We start from the raw sequence: 25302 nt of genomic DNA, 5'->3' as shown, positions 1-25302 counted from the left end.
ATGGTTTCGCAGACCATGAGGATGAACGTCAATTAATCAATCTCAAGCTCGTAGACCTGAAGGATAGGGATGATCGAACTTTTCAAAAGTTCGGTTCGACCAGAACACCCGAACTTCCCGAAAGTTTGGCCCGGATTTCAGAACCCCATTGAAATCAATGGGACCCGAACTTCGGTAATCAAAAAACACCATTTTGAAGCCCTAAAACCCAATAAATGCCCCTAAAAAGTGCCTAGGGTTCTTAGTCATGCCCAAGGGACTATTAATCACACAAAAAAAAGTTCTTAAAAATTGTCATTTTTGATAGAGAGCCAATTATTGAAAAAATTATTGAAAAAAAAAAAGAGATTTCTTTGGATTTAGTGTCTGGGGGGGTCTAAAACGTGTACCTGTGAAGTTTCAGCTATGTAGCATGTCCAGAACCAGAAAAAAAAGTTTGTTTGTATAAGAATTAATATAGAACAGGTTAGTAGCTTCGCTACTTTTACACCCGGCTTTTTGTTGCAGGCGTTTATAGGGCTTTTTTGAGGACATGTTTGGAGGCAGGCATAACATCAGAACTTCTGTGTAGGGGTATATATACACACACACACATGTATGTATATATACACATATGTAGGTGTGAAAGTAGCAGAAACCTATGCTTGCGCTAATGAAATAATTAACAGGCATAAGGCTTCTCTGCTATAACACCTATATGTGTGTATGTGTATAAATACATACAAGTGTGTGTGTATAAAAACCCCTATACAGAAGTTCAGATGTTATGCCTGCCTCCAAAGACCCCCAAAAAATGCCCAAAAAAAATGCCTGCTGCAAAAACACACCTGGGCGTTTATAATAGCTGGCGTTTTTTTGGGCATTTTTTGGGTGTCTTTGGAGGCAGGCATAACATCAGAACTTCTGTGTAGGGGTATATATACACACACACATGTATGTATATATACACATACACATAAATAGGTGTGAAAGTAGCAGAAACCTATGCTTGCGCTAATGAAATAATTAACAGGCATATGTCTCCGCTCCTATCACACCTATATGTGTGTATGTGTATAAATACATATAAGTGTGTGTGTATATATACCCCTATACAGAAGTTCAGATGTTATGCCTGCCTCCAAAGACGCCCAAAAAATGCCCAAAACAACGCCAGCTACAAAAACACCCAGGTGTGTTTTTGCAGGAGGCGTTTTTCTTGGGCATTTTTTGGGGGTACCCATACGCAAAAACATTTTTGCATCCAGATTGTTGAAGTGTCTCCCTTCCTTGGTACACCCGGACCAAATTTGCTTCATGCAGGACAGACAGGCCTGGATGCAACTAGGAGGGTCATCAATTTGATTCATCAAACCGCTCAGTCACAAACACCTTCTCTGCTTCTATCCTTATATGCAGAGAAGGCATTTGACAGGGTTCATTTGGGATTCCTAAAAGAAGTACTCACTAAATTTGGCATTACGGGTTGGTTTCAGTCTGTGATACTATTGTTTTACTCAAACCCTACGAGTGCTGACAGATGTAACCCCATCCAAACCTTTCACAATGTCCAATGGTACCCACCAGGGTTGCCCTCCTAATGGAACCTCTTGTAGCAAGGATAAGAGAGGACAAGTGCATCTCAGGCATTAAACACAATGGTATAGAACAGGAAATAAGCCTCTTTGCTGATGATGTCATATTTATAAACACTGACACAACCTGATCCATGCCAGCAATCCAAGATATCCTTAACTAATTTAGTTTAGCGTCCTTCTACAAACTTAATTCCTCTAAGTCCCTGATCCTCCCCTAAACCTCACAAATAGGCAAGAACTTCTCCTGAAAGAAACTCTTCCCTTTACTTAGTCAACCCAATCTATCCCATACTTAGGGATTAAATTGGCCCCCTCACTATGCCACTTCTAAGATCTTAACTACCGCACCTTTCAAAGACATCTCCTCTAACTACTAAGTCAAATGCGCACATATGGCCTTTTCAAAATAGGAAGAATTGCCTCCTTTAAAATGTTGATATTGCCCAAACTCTTATAATTATTCCACACAATAACAATTCCTATTCCCCATACTTTCTTCACCTCAATACAAAAACAAATATCCAGATTTGTATGGGATGCAAAGCCACCCAGATGTGCCCACCACGTCCCAACTAGGCATCAAAACCAAGGAGGTGTAAGTCTTCCGCACATCCAAAACTACTTTAATGCTTCCATCCTGGACCAATTATACTACTAAACAGGCAAAAAATTTGGGGGAGCATACCCATGTAATTCTAAAGCTGCTGCAGCTATGAACCAAAAGACATGTATATTAAAAAAGAATAGCGCGCAAATGCAAAATAAATTACTACCAAATCTGAAGACAATCCATAAATAAAAATGGGAATTTGGTCCCACCATATGGCCATATTGTGCTCAAGCCCACTACTGTGTCAAAGTACCCCATTATCAGTGGGTCCTACACTATCCATGAAAAAGAGATGAATCCAACCTTTCTAACCCTTGGAGATAATACTCCTTGCTGGGAAAGATGTGCAAATGCACTACAGGGGACTCCTCCTATATCCACTTGATGGTGGACACTGATTGAGTACAGGTGTGTTTGGGGGGGTGGGGAGGGTTGCTCAACCTCGATAGTCTGGTCAGACCAAATACATAATAAACAGGCAAAAAATTTGGGGGAGCATACCCATGTAATTCTAAAGCTGCTGCAGCTATGAACCAAAAGACATGTATATTAAAAAAGAATAGCACGCAAATGCAAAAGAAATTACTACCAAATCTGAAGACAATCCATAAATAAAAATGGGAATGTTGATATTGCCCAAACTCTTATAATTATTCCACACAATAACAATTCCTATTCCCCATACTTTCTTCACCTCAATACAAAAACAAATATCCAGATTTGTATGGGATGCAAAGCCACCCAGATGTGCCCACCACGTCCCAACTAGGCATCAAAACCAAGGAGGTGTAAGTCTTCCGCACATCCAAAACTACTTTAGTGCTTCCATCCTGGACCAATTATACTACTGGTGGCACCCAACTCCAAATACAATTTGGTCTATCATGGAATCATCCTTCTACCAACTCAATAACTTATTTGACATTATCCTGCTAACAATTGCAGGTTCTCCCTGTAACAAAATACCTAGACCCTCATCAATTACAGCATCAGTGACGGCTTGGAAGAAATTCACCCAGGCAAAATCAGCAGTCCACCCATCTCATACTCTACTGATTCCTCAGAATTATTAATCTATCAGACCTTTACACTGACAGCGCTCTAAAAACCTTCAGTGATCTCCAAACTGAACATAATCTACCTAATAACTAAGCCTTTACATACATGAGGATATCCCATTTTCCTAAAACATCTAACATCCCCTCTGTGATTACCTTACCTGAACCCCTTCATAATTTCCACAACCGTACGCTATGTCCCAAGCACGGTATCTCCATAATGTACTCAACCATTAGTGATAATCACTCTTACTCCAAAATTGCCACCCTCACGAAATGGGTCGAGGAACTAAATTTGAACATCGCTCCTGTGGACGAGCCTTCAAACTCACATACACAGCCTCCCACTGCTCCAACCATTGGGCATCCTACCAAAAAAACATTCATAGATGGTACCTGACACCCTACTATCTTTCCTAATTCTTCACAGGACATCCTTCTACTTGTTGGGAAATCCTGTGGTTCTGCAGATCGATAAGCTCAGACTGGAGACAGATTTTTGTCCTGATCTCCTCAATAGCGCAGACTCTATCCGCTTCAAACCTGTCCCTTGCATTATTAAACCTTGGGATAGAGAAATTCCCTTCAGGGTCGTGGGTAGTGATACTACACTTACTTCTTGCAACAAAACTAAACATCACCAAACTCTGGAAAAAGTCAGAACCCCCTTCCATTTACAGTACAATAGCAGACCTAAACCTTCAATGTGAGACGGAGAGACTAGTTGCTAATACAAATTTAAGTATGGAAACATTTCTAGCTCAATGGTCATCTTGGTTCACACATCCAAAATGCATTGTTACATATTTATTGTTCTTTGTATCACAGTTCCATCTTGTTAATATCTCTCCCCTCTTGTTCTACTACTATACAACATAACTATTCACCTTGCTGGTGCCTCCCTTTCCCCAATCCTCATCCCCACCTATTTCCTCTCCTATCTCTCCACCCCCTCCCGTCTGGAGTCAACAAGTAAACACAAGTAACTTGTGTAGTAACTCTAATAAAGAAATATTGAAACTAAACTAAAAAAGATGAACAGAATAGAATGACGACACACTAGTCCTGCTAGTGACTTATTTTTTGGTTTTATGTGATTTTGTAAGATGAAGTAAAATGCCCCTGAATATGAACCAATCTTCACATCATTAATTAATAAACAGGGAGGTAGTTCCACTTAAATTGAAAGCATTCCACTGTAGCGCTATTATTATGCACTGTTTGACCAGTGAGGTGTAATGTCAATGATGTTATATTATAACTTGAGTTACCGTAAGGGATAATTATCTTCATTCTTTCCAGAATTATCTGAATTGAATTATTAAGAGCAAATCTTATTTGGCTCGGGCATGCATATGTGATAACATAATTACCATTAATCCTTAAAGCCATTGGTTTGTTTAGGAGTCTACATATACAGTGGGGATCGAAAGTTTGGGCACCCCAGGTAAAAATTTGTATTCATGTGTACAAGATATTAACTCTGCAGGGTGCCCAAACTTTTGCAGATGCCATTTTTTTGTTTTCTGTTATTTTGAAAGTGTAAATGATGGAAATAAAATCTAACTTTTGTTGACATATTATAAGAATGTCTAATCTGTAATTTGATGCCTTTTGGAGATTGTTCCATCTTTCCTTGGCTTCTTTATGCACATTAATACAAATTTTTACCTGGGGTGCCCAAACTTTCGATCCCCACTGTATGTTGGTGAGAATGGGGAAGAATAATCAGCTTAGATGAGAGGCATATGATGTCACTGGAACTCTTTCTAAACAGACACAGTCCCGTCTGCACACATTGTTCCAACTCTGAATGTAACCATTAGAATGACAACCCTGTAAAAATGCAATTACCTTAGACCAGGGGAGTTGTGCATCCCAATCCTCGGTTGTATGTAATAAATGCAATCACACCATTGTGTGAAGAGGACCTGGAGGAAACTTTCAACGGCTTTCTGGTCTAATTTCTGTTTGATTATTACTTTCTCTGCATGGTAGCAGTTTTACACACATGATTCAGTGAGGGACATTTAACAAGCAAACTAATCAATTTATAAAACAACCCTATTAGTGGCACACCATGCAGTTTCTCACCTACCAAGGTCTATGCAACAGTTTTTTCCTGTGTAAATATGGCTAGCACACCTGTGGCAACATGTCACTGATTCCCAAAGGTCTGAGACAGATTTATATCTGTATAATGGTCATATTTGTATTGTAAACAGGTACATAAAAGAATCTACTTTTTTCTTAAAATCATCCTGAAAAATAGCAGTGCATTTCCTGGGTCTAGGCACATGGCCATTCTAACACATGGATAGCCCTGGGCAGTGCCCAGGGGCTTCATGATAATCTTGCATTAACATCATACTTGCCAACTGTCCCGGATTTACTGGGACAGTCACACTTTTTACTAAACTGTCCCAGGACTGCCATGTACCCAGAAGCATCCCGGAATCTGGGCTGTGAGGACAGCAGCAGCCTAAAACTGCAATTGGAATGACATCTTCCCCCACTACTTTTCTCAAGCAGTTTCTGGGGCTTGAGATAGAGCATCTTACTACTGCTGCAGCTTGTGTGGGCAGGATGTGTTCTCCTCTGAACACATGAGATGAATAGGAGAGGAGGGCTGGAGGGGTTTGAATCAGTACACATCCCACCCACATAAGCAGTGGTAAGATGCTCCGACTCTGGATACCTTCCTTAACCTCTGTAGTGGGCCGGAAGAGCACTGGCAACTGCTGGGGGAAGGTATAGGGGAAATGTCATTCCATTGTAGATTTAGCCCAGTGACAGTCTGCCAGAACATGTAAATCTGTGACAGCAGCTTCCCTGCACTTCTGTGACTCCTCTAACCCCCCTATGTAGTGTCTTCCTGACTGCCCTGTACTGTGCCCTCTCGCCCCCCTCTGCTGTGTTCTCCTGCCCCCCCCCCCCCCCCGGCACTGTGTCCTCTTGATTTCCCCATACTGTGCCCTCCTACCCCCCCATAATGAGACCACCTGCCCCCCTGTAATGTGTCCTCCTGTCCCCCATACTGTGCCCTCTTGCTGTCCCCCATACTGTGCCCTCTTGGACTGTGTCTTCTTACCCCCTTGTACAGTGCCCTACTGACCCCGTACTGTGTACTCTTAGCCCCCCTACTATTCCCCCCTACCCCCATACAGTGTGTCCCCTTCCCTCCTGTACTGTGACCTTCTACCCCCCCCCCCGTACTGTGCACTCCTGCCCCCTGTACTGTGACCTCCTTCCCTCTGTACTGTGCCTTGCTGCACCCTCTGTACTGTGCCCTCCTGCCCCCCCCATTGTACTGTGCCCTCCTGACCCTCTTTCCTGTACTGTGCTCACCTGACTCCAGTATTGATCCCCTTCTGGTCCCCTGTATCGTGCTCTCCTGATCCCCCCCCCCCCCGTACTGTGACCGTCTGACCCTCACCCCCTGTACTGAGCCCTTTGTGTTGAGTAGTCTTTGATTTATGGCATGTTTTCTTCTTGTGTAAAACCAATTCTATTGAAAGTGCTAATAAGGATATGTTTAATTCTATCAACTATTTATACTTCAATTCTTGGCAGTAGATGCATAAATTGGGGCAGGCTGGTAGAGACCTCAGTGCATTATTTTGCTCAGGGGCCCATATTGCTATTAAGATGGCCTTGCCTAGGCACGCCTAAGAAACCGATGCCTCTTGAGATTCTGAGTGAGATTTGGTAATGTCTACTGTACTGCTCACTGTTTTCCTTGCTGGAGAGGAAGCTGTACTTGAAGACCTGTAGTAAATCTTTGCTTCCTCCTTTTCCCCTGTTGCTTCTTGATCATTCCCATTTCCCTAACAGATATCAGATGATCAGTGATTAGCGGGCAGCACTGACATGAGAAATCTCTATCAAGTTGGCAGTCACTACACAGAGACACAATGTGGAACAAGTAAAAAAAAAAAAACTATCAGCGCAAGACTAAGTGAAATTCAAATGTGTATAAAATGTGCTAGACTAAATCAATATATAAATCCGGCTGCATACACAAATTGTGTCCACACCTCACAACAAAAACATAAAAATCAAAAAACGTGCTGCGCCAGAAGTGCACAAAAATAATTAGTGATTACATGAATCAACAAGTGTTATCAACAAAATATGGTGTCCATCATATGTGCTCTGATGAAACATAAATGTTCATATAAAGTGCTCCAAAGTAACGATTAGTATATCCAGGTGATGACAGGACAGCCTCAATCCCTTGTGAATCAAGCAGGAACCACCAGTGTGTGAACTCCCTCCACCAGTAAGATTGGCCTCTCACCTTGATACCAGGGGTGGACTGACAACTCATGGGGGCCCCGGGCAATCAGAGATCATGGGGCCCCCTGTGTCCACACTCAAGCCACACAAAGCCCCACCTACAAATTGCAGCTCATCCACATAGAGTGGGCATTTAAATATCCACCACAGCATAGCATGCATGGAAGTTCCTGGCTTCTTTCTGTAGTGTGTAGCCTCTCATGGGGCCCCCTACTGACCCTGGGCCCTCGGGCAGTGCCCTAATCCCTGAATGGTCAGTCCGCCCCTGTTTGATACCAGACCCAAACGGGCCAGCATGAGCATATCAGGGGATAAACAGACTATCACAGGTAACCTCTCCAGCCTTCACCTCCGGGGGTCGCCAGGACATAAAATAAAGATAAAGCAAAGATCTAGTGCTCTCTGAATGTAAATAATGAGCTTTTATTGAGCATAAAGGGGTAACTCCCATTTGTTGGGCACTCAGCCGTGCCTGCTATTATGGCATTCAGTGTTGGAGAGTAGCACCCGAGCGATCGGCGTCAGGCACGCAGGCTCCGCCTCCCTATACGCGTTACGCCTGGAGCGTGGGCTCCGTTTGGCTTCTTCGGTAGGCTTCTTCCCGTTTGGCTTCTTCGGTAGGGGAAGAAGCCAAACGGGAAGAAGCCTACCGAAGAAGCCAAACGGAGCCCACACTCCAGGCGTAACGCGTATAGGGAGGCGGAGCCTGCGTGCCTGACGCCGATCGCTCGGGTGCTACTCTCCAACACTGAATGCCATAATAGCAGGCACGGCTGAGTGCCCAACAAATGTGAGTTACCCCTTTATGCTCAATAAAAGCTCATTATTTACATTCAGAGAGCACTAGATCTTTGCTTTATCTTTATTTTATGTCCTGGCGACCCCCGGAGGTGAAGGCTGGAGAGGTTACCTGTGATAGTCTGTTTATCCCCTGATATGCTCATGCTGGCCCGTTTGGGTCTGGTATCAAGGTGAGAGGCCAATCTTACTGGTGGAGGGAGTTCACACACTGGTGGTTCCTGCTTGATTCACAAGGGATTGAGGCTGTCCTGTCATCACCTGGATATACTAATCATTACTTTGGAGCACTTTATATGAACATTTATGTTTCATCAGAGCACATATGATGGACACCATATTTTGTTGATAACACTTGTTGATTCATGTAATCACTAATTATTTTTGTGCACTTCTGGCGCAGCACGTTTTTTGATTTTTACAATGTGGAACAAGGCAGTAAAATAACGATCAGCTGCAGGGATAACACAGGGAATACTAGAGAATAGTCCTTGTCTTTTGCCTTTATTTTTTGGGCACAGTTTCTACAGTTCAGGTGCTCTTTAAGTGACTTAATATGTACAAGCAATCAAAACACCCAATCTGCATATTATTTAGCAGTTACAGCTTACTATTACTATTATTAATCTTATTTCCTTTAACAAATTACCAGTGCAATGCTACTGCTGTAGATGCAGCAAGTTCAGTCATCAATATGCAACATGGACATGTTTTACTGTTTCTGGATGCAATTGTAGCTCCTAGGTAGGTGCTAGAAGATAGTATAGTTTGGGGTCTTTCTGCTTATCAGGAAGATTGCCAGGTACATTTAGAGTGCTCTCTGCCTACCAGGGAGCAGGATCTATTGACAGGGTCTGTGCATGGTACTCAGGTGCAGCTCAGCTTGTCTGAATGTTTTACACTAGTCAAATAGGAGGCATTTTGGATAGTGGGAGGAAACCTGATACATTGTAAAGTGCCCCTCTGCATGCTGAGTAACTGTATAAATGCCAGAGGCACATCTGCTTGGACGTCTTCTGCTGGGGAGTGGGGTCCTGGAGGGAGGGTGCGGCTGCCCCCCCTCTGCAGAAGTTGCCATGTGGCCTTGGGTAGTCGACTTGAGGGCTGTGAAGTCAGAGAGAAGCTGAACCCAGAGGTCCTGTAGAGCTGACTGGAAGAGAAACACCAGGAAGGATCTGATTCTGCCTATTGTGAGTGCAGATCTGTGTCATGGGGCCTGCCCTGTGAGGGCCATCCCTTCAACTAAAAGAGTCAGTGGACAGGTGTAAGTCCAGGGGATGCTAGAGAGTGTCCTGAAGATAAAGTCGTTGCATTAAGTCTGCTGCTAGAGCGAGCAAGAAGACTTAATTTTTTTTTATTCTTCTTAAAATCCACTTAAGTGTGTCTGCTTCCACAAGTAATCTGGTGAGGCCAATTGAGAGTTGTCCTTATCTACTGTGAATAATTCAGTTGGAGCACTATTCCCTTCTCCCATCCAAGTTCCACAATAAATATAAAAAACCCAAATAACCTGGACTGTTTATTGAGCAAACGGCAGTAAGGAGGAATATGTGAAAAACCCCCAGCAAATGTCTGCAGGTAATTAGAGGGAGGCCGAAGAAGTCAACACACAGCAAGCCCTACGGGGACAGTGCTGCACAATGTTTAATGAAAATATATTTTTATATAATGTTTTGGTGTTATTGTCTATCTGAGACAACCCCCTTTTTAAATCACAATCAAGTTGTCGCACACAATGAAAATCCATCCAACAATGACATCTCCCTTATCAGCAATCACAGAAATGTCATCAAATGTAGAGAGCAAATTGATAGAATAAAGCTTTTAGCATGGCCACTACTGTATCCTAATATTTAAAATAGAAAACATACATAACCTGACAACATACATTTTTACTGATAATTGTTATACTGACTAGAGTTCTCCATTGATCATTCCTGGCTATGACTCTCTGCTGCTACATGGTCTCACCAGCAATAATTTCATATATAATAATTCTGTGACCAGCTGTATTAGCACACCTGAAAATCGTACCATTCATAGTTACCTATTTCAAGCAGCCGTCATTTCTGCTATCAGATACCATGGAGACTAAAATGACTATATTTAATCAATTCCTGCCTGCGAAGAGAAGTCACAGTAGACAAGACAATGCAAAAATTTAGATTTAATTTGAATCCCAAAAATTTAAAATAGCTTTTCAAAATCATGAAAATTAAAAGGCAAATTGAACAAAAAAGAAGCCTCATATACAGAGACACATAAATTAAACAGTTTATATTGCAGACAAGCCAGAGTGTGTATAGATTACATATATACAGTCATCTTCTGTAAACAAGGCATTTGTACATTTTTACATTTACAAAAAAGCTCATCACTACCATAGGATACAATAATCCAAATAGGACATAAAGGATTCAATTTGATTTAGGTTTCTTTTATTTCTGTTTTTAACTGTACAAATTCTCTTCATAAAAATATATCTCTGTACAAAATAGTCTATTTATTCTGTTTTGTCCTTTCCACGGGTAGTTTGTGGGTTGCAAAGGGGGAGGCCAGTGGCAGAGCAATGAACTATTACTAGTCCTGATAATGATTGCATTTCAGACTGTAGGAGTTGGGAGCGGCCGGGGCGAAACCAGAGATGGGTCAGCTTACTGTCCACATATTCAATCTACCTAACTGTGTTGTGCAAAAGAGTTAAAGCACCAATATAACATGTTAATAAACATATTTATTGTTATTTAATGATGCATTTTTGCCTGTTTATGATGATGTATTAAAACGGTTATATTTTTTGATAATGGTTTGTAAAGCACAACAAACATGGCAGCATATAAACTTCCATTCACTGAATGACCATGCCATTTTTTATTTTTAGCGATGTTACTTTTTTCACTCCATATAACCGCTAAACCCCTGCTTTAGATCCCTTTATAGAGCAACATCAAGGCCCTTCCTTCCAAATATCAAATGTAATTAGAAAAACCAGAAATGAGCCTTGATTTTAATAAGGCTAAATACCCAAGAGCACAGGAGTTATAGTGTGCCTTTTACAAGCAGAAGAGCTATCGACTGGAGTGATGTTTGCACTATTGTCGTTGGCAATTGCCAGATGCCATTAGCTCGCATAGGATTGCTATGTATGTGCTACTTTATTACTCACAAACTAGACAGTGCTTGCTGCAGCAATAACATATGTCAAGCCCCAATGTTGGTGCTTGCTTATATGAAACACTAGCCCACCCTTGTAAAAATAGACACCAAAGTCAATCATTTTATTTGCAAGGTTGGGCAATAGAAGTTTTACTTATAGTAGTGCTGCAAATAAGGGGTGGAGGAGAAAGGACCATAAAATATTACTACACTAAGGGAGCAGAAGCTGAATTTTGCTTTTGCTTTTGCTTTTGTGTAGAAAAGAACTATATTGAGGCTTCCAAGATTATTATTTTTTCTGTAAAACAGGCAGAAACACCACCTCTAAAAAAGAAAATGTGATAAATGGTAATGTTTACATTTTAAAATCTAATGATAAATGTCAAAATGAGCATACTAACAAAATAAAAAGACAGATATGGGCTACATTCAAACTTGGTTATTATGTTCTTTTTCCCAACAAGTGCAATAAAATATGCTACATATCCCCTGTAAAGCAAGTCCCTGTGACACTATAGTATGTACAGTTAACCAAACGGCTAACAGATGGCTGTGACCAGAACGGTGGTACTGTATAGTGTAGTTAGCAATGCATTGCAAGGAACACAGGGGCTGTGGATCACATAGGTCTATACTTGTGGCAATATGACATCTCAATGCAGAGATATTGACATAAACATGAATTTAGGACATCATATAATCCTAAAAGAAGACATGCTGTTTCTCTTTTTGCAAGAGAAATTAGAAATAGGCCTTTTTTTAAATGAAGGTTTAAGAAAGAATTGTACATGCTGTCAATAGCAACCCTTTTGCACACTTTGAGCATTAAACACTCAGTTGCTGGTTGCTAAGGGCAATACAGAAATTATTTTTTTCCAGACATTTTCATTTGAAAAGCAACTGTCAAACTAATAACCAGAAGCTAAATTTGCCCATACGCAGACCAGTATGACAGTAGTTTATACTTGTTTGGTAAAAATACCCAGTATGGAAACTGTGTCGCATGATGACTTCATGACTCAATATATCTGGTCGTTATGAAAGTTCCACTGCTGCGCAAACTATCTTATAACGTGGATACCAAATAACAGGATCTTTTAAATGTAACCAGCTTTTGAAGTATAGATCTGATCCTCACACAGTGACGTTGAATGGCCATATCAGCTTTTGTATAGATGCCTATAATTTGTTAGGCAAAATTCAGTTTTTCCAAACCAAGGATCTTGTTAATGGCAGTGGAAGAAGAGCATTGCATTTACCAACCAATCAACTTATATTTCTAGGGCAGATTAGAAAATTAAAAGTAGGATCTGAATGGGTATGTTGGTAACATGCAGTATTTTTTTCAAACACTTTAAGTTACGAGACACCATTGTCATACTTCTGCACAGGAAACAATGCATATCAAAATGAACCAAAATAGATGCCATGGAGTATAAATATTGAGCAAATTAAAAATCTATGAACAATCCAGTACATAGTAACAGAAGAGGTAGTTGATGCTTTCATGATGAATAATAATATAGTAACACCAATCAGGTAAAACAGCAAAGTGGAAATGTATATCTTAAACTTTATATACCTGTATCTTTATATATTCTATTTATTTATTTAATTAGAATCGATTTATATAAAATGTATTAATAGATGTATTTTTCATAAGGAAGTTGCTACACCAGCTTTGTTTGATTTGCATCTATAGAGTGAGATCTGGGTCATTTTTGGTAGAATATAAAAATAAATCTAAGAATAATACATTGTGATCTTACTGCCTGTTAAAACATTCATAGGAATGAGTGATTTCATTCATTGTCATAGGAAGAGGTAAAGTACCACAGGCTGTCACAATGCCCTACTTGATAAGCCTAGGTTCTCAGTGGCTGCTAAAAGAACATTCAAGATGCCAAACCACTCAACCTATTGAGCTGACCAAAAACATTTATGCCCCCCACCACCACCCCCATGTCTGGGGCTTGTGCCATAGAGTTTGTATATTATAACATTCTGCTATTTTTGAAGGTTCCTATAATTATCCTAGCAGTTTTCACCCTAAAATGTCTCCTAACATACATATATAAAATGTAAAATAAAAAGAACCTGCAATGCATTGCTTATGACAATCTCACACCTCTGATTCAACTCTGACTTTTCGAGGTAATGCGGCCAAACTTTTCCTGAATGATGCAACACAGAATATTATATTGGTCAAATGTATTCATCTATAGCTGGAGAAAGGAGTGTCAGTACACGTTTTGTATGTGCTCACAGACTAATGAGATGGGGGTTAGCTTCAGAGCAAAATTTCTGGACAGCTCTCCTTCAAGTGTTGGCTGGTTGAAGACTCCCACGCCAACCTGGGGCTTGGGTTGTAAGGCTGCGCTCCCCCTTCCCGCCAACGCCACACAGTCTGTTATGTGCTGCAGGGATCAGGCGGAGAAGAATGGAGGAAAAGCACTTTTTGGAACTTGTTCTTTGCTGAATAAAAATATGTATATTTATATATAGGATTGTTTATATCCACTTCTGACCAACGTTGCATGTATACAAGTTCATTATAAAAGCACTTGCACGGTGTCCCTGGAGGATAAGGACCTCTTGAGGTGGCAGACCTGCCACTTGCGTTGAGACACCCAGTTGTCAAGGCTGCATGAGGCCCTGGCGGATTGGTGCACGGGAGGTTGCCAGTCCACTGCTGACATTGCTTCATCTTTGAACACGGGGTCTTCTCCTGGTTTTTCCTAAATTCACCGGCCTAGCACAGTTTGGATGTCATCAAAAATGGGAGTGGCTACACGTGGCACTGGTGATCACAGCTGCCCATTGGTGATGTTGCAGGGTAAGGAAAGACAGGGTGAAGACTCCAAGAAAACCCAGTTCACTATATGGGAAGAAAGGAACAAATATGAGAAGCATCTCAACAAAATATAAAATTTCTTTTAAAACTTGAATTCTCTGGAAAAATTTTAGATAGCCAATGAGTAGAGAAGGCTCTAAAGGTGAGGTCACACATGCAGCATCTAGCAGAGCATACACATTCTGTTAAGAGTGTAGGTCTGATTAGTAGCTATTGCTGCCAGCAATATTCTAATGTGAATAGGTTGGGTGTGAAAAATGTCCTACAGCAATATTCTAAAAAAAAAAAAAAAAGAGCACATTCTTACTGCATTGTGTTAAAATACCTCTGTGTTCTAAAATATTTCTCTACTCTAAATGCAGATTTATGTAGCCTCTAGAAAATAAAGCATGGTCTTGAGGCATTGTCAACTCATTACTGTGTCACATGAACAGCAACCTGGTATATTTAAGTGCAGAGAGTCCTTATGTTAGAACTTAGGGGTTGATTTACTAAAGGAAAATCCACTGTGCACTGCAAGTGCACGTGGAAGTGCAGTCACTGTAGATCTGAGGGGGACATGCAAGGAAAAAAAAAAACAGCATTTTTGCTTGCACATGATTGGATGATAGAAATTAGCAGAAGCAGAGTTTCCCCTTATTTCGAGTTTCCCCTCAGATCTATAGCGACTGCACTTTCACGTGTACTTCCAAGTGTAGTGCACAGTGGATTTTCCTTTAGTAAATCAACCCCTTAGTCTACCTGCTGTCAATGTGGACCTAAAGAAAAAAAGTCTATGCAGTGCTAGAAGCATTGGAGTTGATTTACTAAAACTGGAGAGTGAAAAATTTGGTGCAGCTCTGCATAGAAACCAATCAGCTTTCAGGTTATTTTTTAAAAGCTTAATTGAGCTGAAGTTAGAAGAAGATTGGCTACCAGGCACAGCTGCACCAGACTTTGCACTCTCTAATTTTAGTAAATCAACCCCACAGTATCAAAATAAAGGGCCTGTTTTTTTAGTAAAGAGCAGTGTTTTGCAACCTTTTTTCAGTCGTGGCCCCCTTTGCAAGTATAACAAATCTCGAGACACCCCAGTGTAAAATGTAAAAACATTTGGATGAATATAGATACTCTATAGGTTTCTACCAGATCTATTGGACCTGAAAGAGAGACTCATAGCATGTTTGGACATGCATGACCTCCCCTCCACCCCATGCCACTATCAGTCCAAATCCCACAGTCCTAAAGAGACAACAGTAGCATCACTAATGCAGAGACCCCCGCTTGAGCAGCAGCCGTACTGTAGATAATTGTGTATTTATAGCTATTAGCATTTATAGCTAATGATTCTTGTCAAAAAAAAATTAATTTTCCACTATCCCCTTCATATCATCTTGAGCTAATATACATATAAGGGAAGCCACCCCTGCCCCAGGCAGCAGTGTCTATTAAATTTTGTGCTGCCTGGCTGTATCCAGCTAGTGCTTAATTGATAGATGGTGCCGCTTTCCTTTGGTTTTTCTAAATCCCTTTTGGTTGCTTTCTTCTGCCTATCAGGGTGTATCTCTGGTAATAGAGAGGGAAATGCAATAGGCTTGAAATAATAAAATCTGTGACCTTCTTTGGTCAACCACTAGGAGTGTTACCAGTGGTGCATGTTGGGGAAGAGCATAAATATTTGGGAGGTCCTTTCCCTTAGGCTTAACCTTGGGGAGGAGTTCTGCCAGTACTGCTAACCTTCAATGCCTGCTACTTAGGGAGGGCTACATGTGTTTGAAGGTCAAGTCTGGGTCAAGGTTTAGAGCTGTCCCTCCTGGAATGGAGGAAACTTTACTCAAGCTGGAGTACAAGGGAAAATGATCCCTGCCAGAGGAAGTGCTCAGGATAGCTGTGAGTAGCTGGAGCCCTTTACTAACCAGCAAAGGTACAGTACAACCTTTGATTATTTGCAACCACCCCCCCCCCCCCACCTATCTAAAGAAATCGATAAACCCACTCTCTTCTCCTCTTTCTATCTCATTTCTATCTCATTCTCTCTCTTTCTTTCTCTCTCTCTCTCTTTCCTTTCCGTCTCATTCTCTCTTTCTATTTATATATCTCTCTTTTTTGTCTTCTCTCCTACTTTCTCTAAGTCTCTCTTTCTTTCTCTCTCTCTCTCTCTCTCTCTCTCTCTCTCATTCCCTCTTTCCTACTCTCTTTCACTCACTCACTCTTTCCTTCTCTCTCTCTCCTCCTTCTCTCCCTCTCATTATCTCTTTCCTTTTCTTTCTTTCTCATTGTCTTTCTCCTCATCCATCTCATTCTACAGAGCCAGAGGAGGGCAATTCCTTGCCTGCCCAACGCTGAGCAGTGACTGGACTGACATACGGAGACTCTTTCTTAGTGTCTCCTTGACATCTGCAACTACATCCTGTTCTGTTTTCATCTTACATTCATACATCTTACAGTCCTAGATGTGACATCACAGGGCATGGGAAAGGCTGGTGCTCTGGTGTTCTGGCGCTTGTGTGTTTTGAATGTAAGGGAAAAAGTAAGCCCAACCACTTTAGACCACATGCAATATGTCCTGTGTTGATGCTAATGTATATAAATATTATTACCATTCAATGGGGGTTATTTACTAACACTGAAGCATGCAAAATCTCGTGCAATTCTGCATAGAAACCAATCAGCTTCCAGGTTTTATTGCCAAAGCTTAATTGAACAATCTGAAGTTAGAAGTTGATTGGCTACTATGGACAGCTGCACCAGATTCTGGGTGCACCAGTTTAAGTAAATCCCCCCCAATATGTTGTTAGATAGTCATAACCACTATACACCTTTAGATTTACTTACCTGATGAAGGGCAGGTGCTATACAGCCGTGCACACTGTGCTTACAGTGAACTCAGTCTCATTCGCCACTATTTCTGTGGGTTGTACATTCCGTTCATACATTGGGTTCTCAAATGTTGCCCGGCCATTTGTATTCTCATGTCCGGCAAAGCCATTAAACGGAACCTTCGGTCTTCTGCTGAGACAAACATCAAATTAGTGAATGAAGCCAACATAAACAGCTTCACTAAGGCCTATATCTGAGTAAATTGTACTGATAACAGATAAATACATCCACATGTTTTTAAATCTTTTTGCTCTGCTTTAGTTAAAGTTTACTGAGATAAATCTGATTTGGGACCCTTGGGATTAAAAGACAAACTCATGTTACTTTAGTCTCTGGTAACCCTGTCTGTTGGGACAAGTAGAAAACTAGGAGGTGTAATATGACAAACCCTTTTAAACACCACAGATTTTTCCCACATATGTAAGGAGTGGAGACAGTCAAGCATGACAGTGCTGTTGTAGATATATCTGTAATCTAATTTTCTGACACAACCAACACCTCCTCTTTCCTTTGCTTTTACTTTTATATTAATGCCACAATTTAATTTACAATAGGTGAGCCATTTAAATTTCACTTTAGGTTATTTTTTTGGAATTTGGGTTTCAATAACAAGAAGGAAACTCATAGGGTTTGATTTATTAAAACTGGAGAGTGCAAAAGCTGTGCATGGTAGCCAATCAGCTTCTATCTTGAACTTTTTCAATTAGGCTTTGACCAAAAAAAAAAAAAAAATCCTGGAAGCTGAGGATTTTCTATGCAGAGCTGCGCCAGGTTTTGCACTCTCCAGTTTTAGTAAATCAACCCCATGGCGTGTCAATGATTTTCTATTTAAACTTGGTTCACGGAGGAAACGGGGCATTTATTAACATAGAATCCTAACTCTTAAATGTAGAAAGCATAAAGTAGAACTAAAGACTTTCTTTGAAAAATATTTAGTTTAATCTTATTCCACCTGCAAAGTTTCAAAAGCACCTTTTGAGTCTGCCAGTGAAGGTGAAGTTCACCTAATGCAGCTTCCTATGGTGGTGTGGCAACAATGCTGCACTGCTTCTGAATTATGAGCAGTGTTGCCACTCTCATCTAAGGCGCGTCTGCTTAAACTACAGTGGAATGAAAAAATGTTGCACAAAGCATGGCTATCAGCATTTTCATGACTGATTTACAAGCCTGTAGCTTGTCAATCAGCACCTGCCCACACTAAATCCTTCTCAGAGCTTTCTGGATAGACAGCTAGGGCCATCTTTAATGCAAGGCAAAAGAGGCAGCTGCTCCGGGCCTAGTCATTGTTGTGGGTCTCAAAGCAGCTGCCCCTTGAGTCTTCGCTGCCTGCAAATAGTTGATAAGTGGATTTAGGAGGGGCCAAGAAAATATTTACCCAGGGTCCAATCACTATTAAAGATGGCCCTGTAGAAAGAACTGACTATTGCTGAAACTCTGCTGCTGTGAGCACTAGTGTCTGGTAGGATGAGTGTGTGAAAGACAGTCATGAACGATAAATATTATGAGGCTTGTAAATGGAACAGTAACTTGATATGTTACTTGTTTAGACTGTCATTAAGAAAGCCTTTGTAATTTAAATGTATTTGTACTTTAAATTGATGCAGGTATTTACGGACCAGAGTTAGTCATTTATTTTACATATATTTCCCTTATACAGCTAAGATGAGAGTGGTCGTTTTTTTTTTTTTTTTTATTTGACTACTGTATTAGGAAATATATAAACATGCAAGAGTGATAGCAGAAAACTACCAAGGGGTCCATTGAATCTGCCCCACTTTTCATTAATATATAGTATAGATCTATGTTTTTCCTAATCATGTTTGAATCTAGGTAAATTTCTAATGTATTAAAAGATCAAGGCACTCATTTATTGTAGTTATCTCTTATTGACTTAGTAACCTACAATACATACTCCTGGTGCACAATTAAAATACCTGTGTTTGTAGAGATATAGGACAAAACCAGCAATAATGAGAGCTATAAAAGGCACAAGAATAGCAGCGGCCACTGAGCTGCTGTTGGATGGAAAGTGTCCTATGGTGTCAGGATTGGTCTCTAGTAATCTTCTATCTGTAACAACAAAAGACAGAGACGTATCAACAAGACTAGAAATAAAAAAAAAGAATTTACTAAACACAAGTTACAATCTGGTTCATGAAAAAAAGGAAGTTACAAGTGATGCAAGTAAACCTGTTAGTACATATCATCTAAACACTCATCATAAATGAAAATGCAGGTGCTTGTACATACTTTGATATAACCTAGGGCCCTATTGCATGCAGAGAAGCACAAGTGTTGGCAAAACACCTTCCACCTGATGCAATTTCCAATTAGTCCTTCAACACAGATTTCCCTGAATATGGCCTTTAACCACTTCCTGCAAACCGACCTACCTGTACGTCGGCTTGCAGAAGGGGTTGTACCGGGAGGATGCCTGCAGCTGCAGGCATTAACCCGGTACCATTTTTTAGGGCCAGGGAGTCGGCTTTCAGGAGATAACAGCCTATCCCAGCGAGCGGGAGGGGACACCCCCTCCCTGCCGCCGCCTTCCGTTGCTCTTTCCAGGTCTCCCGTCCCACTGAGAAACCCGAGTAATCAGCTGGCATGTCCACCGGCTGGTTGGAGTCCCGGACAAAATCAAATTTGGCTTTGATCGGGTCTCCGATCTTCCAGTTTACCCGGCTGCTATCAACGCCGATTTAAAAAAAGTGACAGTATTCAAAAATAGCATTTTGAATACTTTGAAGTGCATTGGAGGGGTCTGGGGTCCATAAAGAGTACCTGTCACTGCCCATTGCTGTCACAAGGGATGTTTACATTCCTTGTGACAGCAATAAAAGTGATCAGGTTTTCTTTTTTTTTTTTAAAACAGTGCTAAAAATAAAAATTTAAATAAAATAAATAGGAAAAAAGAAAAGAAAGAAAACGTATACCTAAGTCGTGCCTGCAAATTAAAAGGGTGTACCAACCACACGTGTGAGGTAACGCCGCGAACACCAGAGCGAGAGCAATAATTCTAGAAAAAGATCTCCTCTAACTCTAAACTGGTAACCAGTGAAAATTTTTAAAGTGTCGCCTATGGAGATTTTTAGGTACCGTAGTTTGTCCCCATTCCACGAGTGTGCGTAATTTTAAACCGTAACGTGTTGGGTATCTATTTACTCGGCATGACATTATCTTTCACAATATACAAAAAAATTGGGCTGACTTTACTGTTTAGTTTTTTTTTAAATGTAGTGAAATGCATTTTTTCCCAAAAAATTGTGTTTGAAAGACTGCTGCGCAAATACCGTGTGACAAAAAATATTGCAATGGCCAACATTTTATTCTCAAGAGTCTTTAGTAAAAAAAAAAAAAAAAAATATATATATATATATATATATATATATATATATATATATATATATATATATAATGTTTGGGGGTTCTAAGTGCTACTGAATGATAAACTAGATGGAGGAGTTACCTAGAAAAGCTATAGGTATTCATTACAATGATGGAGCTAACAAGCTACCCAAAGCTAGAGTTGCTTAATCTGTAAACCATTCTATCACGAAAAGAAATGGCTCCCACAACACTCTATTATTTTGCAGATTTATATAGACTGACAGCAACCATACAAACTAGATAAAATATTGACACTGCACTTCTGCAATTGTTTGCTATCGTTCAAGGTGATCTTTTTTGCAGTCTTGATGGCTTCAACATTAGACTTTATAAACCTATCTTATGATGATATCTTTATTGCATAATTACTTGACAGAAGAATAGGCATAGGTGAGCATATAAGTCTGTGGTTTACCACAAGATGGTACAACTAAGAATAGGAGGCCAAAGGTGGATGTAAAACATGGGGCATATTCCAGAAGCAAAGGAGAGTGTAAAATTGGTATATAAATATGTGAGCATGTGTGTGCTGGAAAGTAGTGTAACAAACCCCATTTCATCAGCATATAACTTCTTGCAAGTACTTGTACAAGAAGACAACCTTAGAAGATAAAATGCAGAGGGATACAGAAGCAGAGTGCGGCTATTTGGGGTTGACTGTCAGATACTGCATTTTAGAACTGCTTCTAGACACTGACCATAGGGGGCATTTTACAATTTTTAGCTGAGTACTCTCATTTGGAAGAAACCATATGGATTCTATATAAAGGATATAAGGGGGGGGGGAGTGATACAATTTATTTTTTGAAGGCCATGCCTCCTATGGCCTCCCCAAGACAGAAGCTCTATCTTCACTGAAGCTAAGTCTGTGACTGACGTTCTTTTGGGGTATGAAATTCAGTATGGTCCAGCTGCTACTCTTTAACCACAGAATAGCGGAAAAAGGGAACTTCTTAACAAAATTATCATGGGATCTCATTACCCCCAGTTGTCTCTGCTATAATGCATCAGGTACATCTACAACAGATGCATTTCAACCCTTGTTTTCCATTAAAATGGCCATTCAAATTTATCCAATTCATTCTTGGAAAGAGTCAGATTCACCTCATTTGAAATGGTATGCAGCAAACAGCCCATGGATTAACCTATCCTAATTACCAGTGCATTTCTTACTACTGGCTTACTTTGCTTGGGTAGCATTTATCCCTTTATCCTCTCATAAAAAGGCAAATGCCTGAGATTCCAGGCTGGGGGGTACAGGTGGAGAGTCGTTCATGAGGGTCACACTGTAGAGCTCCCCTCACAGAGCCGACATTATGGCGAGTACAATGATAGCGGCCGGGCTGACTCTCGCCGTTGCGAGTTTTCTGGCCATTACGTACTACAAGCTTTCAAACACCTGGAGTCTCAAGTAGAGCAAGCTATACAGACCCTTCCAAATTCGGCATTTGACGGTTGTTACAAAGGTGGATTTGAACCCAAAATGACTAAACGGGAAGCTGCACTGGTGGTGGGAGTCAGCCTGACCGCAAATAAAATGAAGATAAGAGAAGCTCACAGACGGATTATGCTGCTGAACCATCCTGACAAAGGCAGATCTCCATACATCGCAGTCAAAATTAATGAAGCCAAGGATCTGATGGAAGTACAGTCAAAGAAATAGCCCAATGCTCTGGATTTTTTATTTCTGAACTTTTTATAATCGTTACCTGGAAGAATGTGATCTATATTTATGGGAAATTCTTTACTAATAAATCAGCAGAATTCTCAAAAAAAAAAAAAAAAAAAATGGCAAAAGCCAGTTAGGTCAGGCTTTACCTATTCTCTGGAATCCAAACTGGCCAAATCCTTTTCCACGCACAAATCCTTGGTAGATGTACGTTCCTCCAGCAGTTTCAGAAGAGATCTATAGTTTAGAGTAAAGAAAGCCATGTTTGTACATGAAGATCATCTTGAAACACAGCAGGGTTTGTCCCTATATTTCCCTATTGCTAAAGGAAGCCATGCAAAAAATTATTTTTAAAAGTAGTTTTCCTATGAACTGAGCCATGGTACTTTTGTCAATGTTGTTAAACAGAAACTCGGTTGGAAAAGCAGCCACTTTTAAGTGCCTATAAGCTGGTTCAGATTCTAAGAGGCCCTGAAATCTGTGGTGTTTTCCTATGCAAATCTCAATGGCCTTATCCCGCGACATATTATGTGCCTCTTGATTGGCCCACTACTATGATGGACAACCTCACTAACCAATAATGAGGCACAAGAGACAGCTCAAGGGTCTTTGTAGGGACAAAGCAAAACCTTCTTGGTGGTGTCAGCTTTTAAATGAAAGTGATCGGTAAATTATATAATTATATATTTTTTATCATAAACCACCTAGGGTGAACATGGTTGTCCCCAGCTATTGCAATTAAAACACATTCACTAACCAATAGATCTATATTTGCATTTGGGGTTGCCGTAGTAAAATATCTGTTACATCTTTATGCACTTATTTTTGCAAAAAATAAATAATTAAATAGAGTTAAATTTTGATCATGTGCTTTGATCCTCTGCATAGCTGTCATTGTCCTGTCACATCATGGTTTTATCACAAAATGGAAATGCAATAAATGGAAATGTGAAAAGAGATTTAGTTTGAATAGTTAAAGCTAGGTGGTTATCTGGTTTTAAAATGCAGTTATCATAGGATTGCACATGTCGTGTTTTAGACATGAAATCTGTAGAATTAACATTACTGAAATATAGCATGTGACAGCAGATAAGAGGCGCTTGTCCTTTTTCTATCTTCTGTACAGCTAAGAGACAATTAGATCCATAGCCTTCATTTATATTCAGGATAGCTCAGTGTCTACCCCAAGCATTCATATCTTTAGTGCCTTACAATGACAATGAGGACTGTCCTTAGCATTCCATCATCTGTCTCTACTTTTTCTCTACTTTTGCGCTTTCAGTAGTCAACGGCCATATGAGGCAATCACCTGCATGTCTGAATACACTGACAGTTTTAAATACTGGGGGTGAATTACAATATGTATTATGCAAATTATACTTTTTTCCACGCTAAGAGAACTAAAAGGATATCTAAGTCGAAGAACAAAAATATACTGCACCCTAACAGTCCCTAGATATGGTATCTGTATTAACTTTCTATTTTTAGGCAAAGTACAATTTCTGCAATTGCAGAAAATACCCATTGATCCTGAAAGAAATTCATTGTCCTTGTGAATTCCTGTTCTTTAAATCCATATCAGTTCTATCAGCTTAACCAAGCAAGCATGGAGAAATGAAACAAATGCATCCACCACATATATGGACCAATACGATGATTTAATAAATTGTTCTTTTGGGGTTTTTCACTGGATCAGGCCACCATTGTTCTTGGAAGAAAATTGATCAGATAAGCCTTCATACTGCAAAGTAAAGCATCATATGCCAGACTGTTATGCTCTCATCTTCTCTCCTCCACAGGGAGTTTAGATCAAGCATGTGCTAAGTCTATTGGCATTTTTAGCCTGCCATGAATGTTTAGTTCAGACTGCCATATTTAACCTGTATGTACACTATATTACCAAAGGTATTGGGACGCTTGCCTTTACATGCACATGAACTTCAATGGCATCCCAGTCTTAGTCCGTAGGGTTCAATATTGAGTTGGCCTACCCTTTTCAGCTATAACAACTACAACTCTTCTGGGAAGGCTGTCCACAAGGTTAGGAGTGTGTCTATGGGAATGTTTGACTATCCTTCCAGAAGTGCATTTGTGAGGTTAGGCACTGATGTGGACGAGAAAGGTGTTCTATTGGGTTGAGATCAGGGCTCTGTGCAGGCCAGCCAAGTTCCTCCACCCCAAACACGCTCATACATGTGTTTATGGTCCTTGTTTGTGCACTGCTGTGCTGGAACAGGAAGGGACCATCCTCAAACTGTTCCCACAAAGTTGGGAGCATGAAATTGTCCAAAATGTCTTGATGTGCTGACGCCCTAAGAGTTACCTTCACTGGAACTAAGGGTCCAAGCCCAACACCTGAAAAACAACCCCACACCATATACCCCACTCTACCAAATGATTTGAATCAAGGTCCAGAGAGAGATGGATGAGTGAGTTTGGGTTGGAGGAACTCGACTGGCCTGCACAGAGTCCTGACCTCAACCTGACAGAACAAATTTGGGATGAATTAAAGCAGAGACCATGAGCCAGGCCTTCTCGTCAACATCAGTGCCTAACCTCACAAATGCGCTTCTGGAAAGATGGTGAAACAATCCCATAGACATACTCCAAAACCTTGTTCACCGCCTTCCCAGCAGAGTTGAAGCTGTTATAGCTGCAAAGCTGGTGGGCCAACTCAATATTGAACCCTACGGACTAAGACCGGGAGGATGCCATTAAAGTTCATGAGCATGTAAAGGCAGGTGTCCCAGTACTTGATTATATAGTGTATATTTATGTGACCAGATCTTTTACATATTTGCCCATATACTGTAATGTCCTTGCATATTCTATATTATCTAGATGATCTTTACTCATGACCTACTTCATGGATCATGCAAAGTCCAGCTTAAAAAGTTGCATAATGACTTCACACAAGTACAGATGACTACAGTTTGCCGCTCAGTCTTTCAATAGCCTGTATTGATAGGATGGGTGAGTAATGTATGGTAAAGAATAGATGCCTATGGCTGGAGTACTGACTCACCTATACTACC

At 40.5% G+C, this 25302-nt stretch overlaps 1 protein-coding gene and 1 pseudogene across 3 annotated transcripts in view; one reads left to right on the top strand and one right to left on the bottom strand.

Moving 5' to 3' along the window:
• Positions 1-12277: 12277 nt before the first annotated feature.
• CSMD2 (CUB and Sushi multiple domains 2) overlaps positions 12278-25302 on the bottom strand; it is a 1446274-nt gene continuing 1433249 nt past the window's right edge. For both annotated transcript variants that reach the window (XM_082247591.1, XM_082247592.1), the window contains 4 exons: positions 22417-22504; positions 19146-19281; positions 17167-17340; positions 12278-14376 (listed from right to left, as the gene is read on the bottom strand). In XM_082247591.1, coding sequence (XP_082103717.1) covers positions 17184-17340; positions 19146-19281; positions 22417-22504 — 381 coding nt within the window. In that variant the 3' untranslated portion in view covers positions 12278-14376; positions 17167-17183. The remainder of the gene's footprint in view (positions 14377-17166; positions 17341-19145; positions 19282-22416; positions 22505-25302) is intronic.
• On the top strand, positions 21900-22362 carry LOC309547685 (mitochondrial import inner membrane translocase subunit TIM14-like; annotated as a pseudogene). The gene has a single exon. The product of its transcript is annotated as a mitochondrial import inner membrane translocase subunit TIM14-like (transcript).

The sequence above is a fragment of the Pelophylax lessonae genome (genome assembly GCF_965119305.1).
Source record: "Pelophylax lessonae genome assembly, chromosome: 2".
NCBI classification, from domain to species: domain Eukaryota; kingdom Metazoa; phylum Chordata; class Amphibia; order Anura; family Ranidae; genus Pelophylax; species Pelophylax lessonae.
Note: the sequence above shows the minus strand (reverse complement) of the source record. Positions and strands in the feature narration are given on the sequence as shown.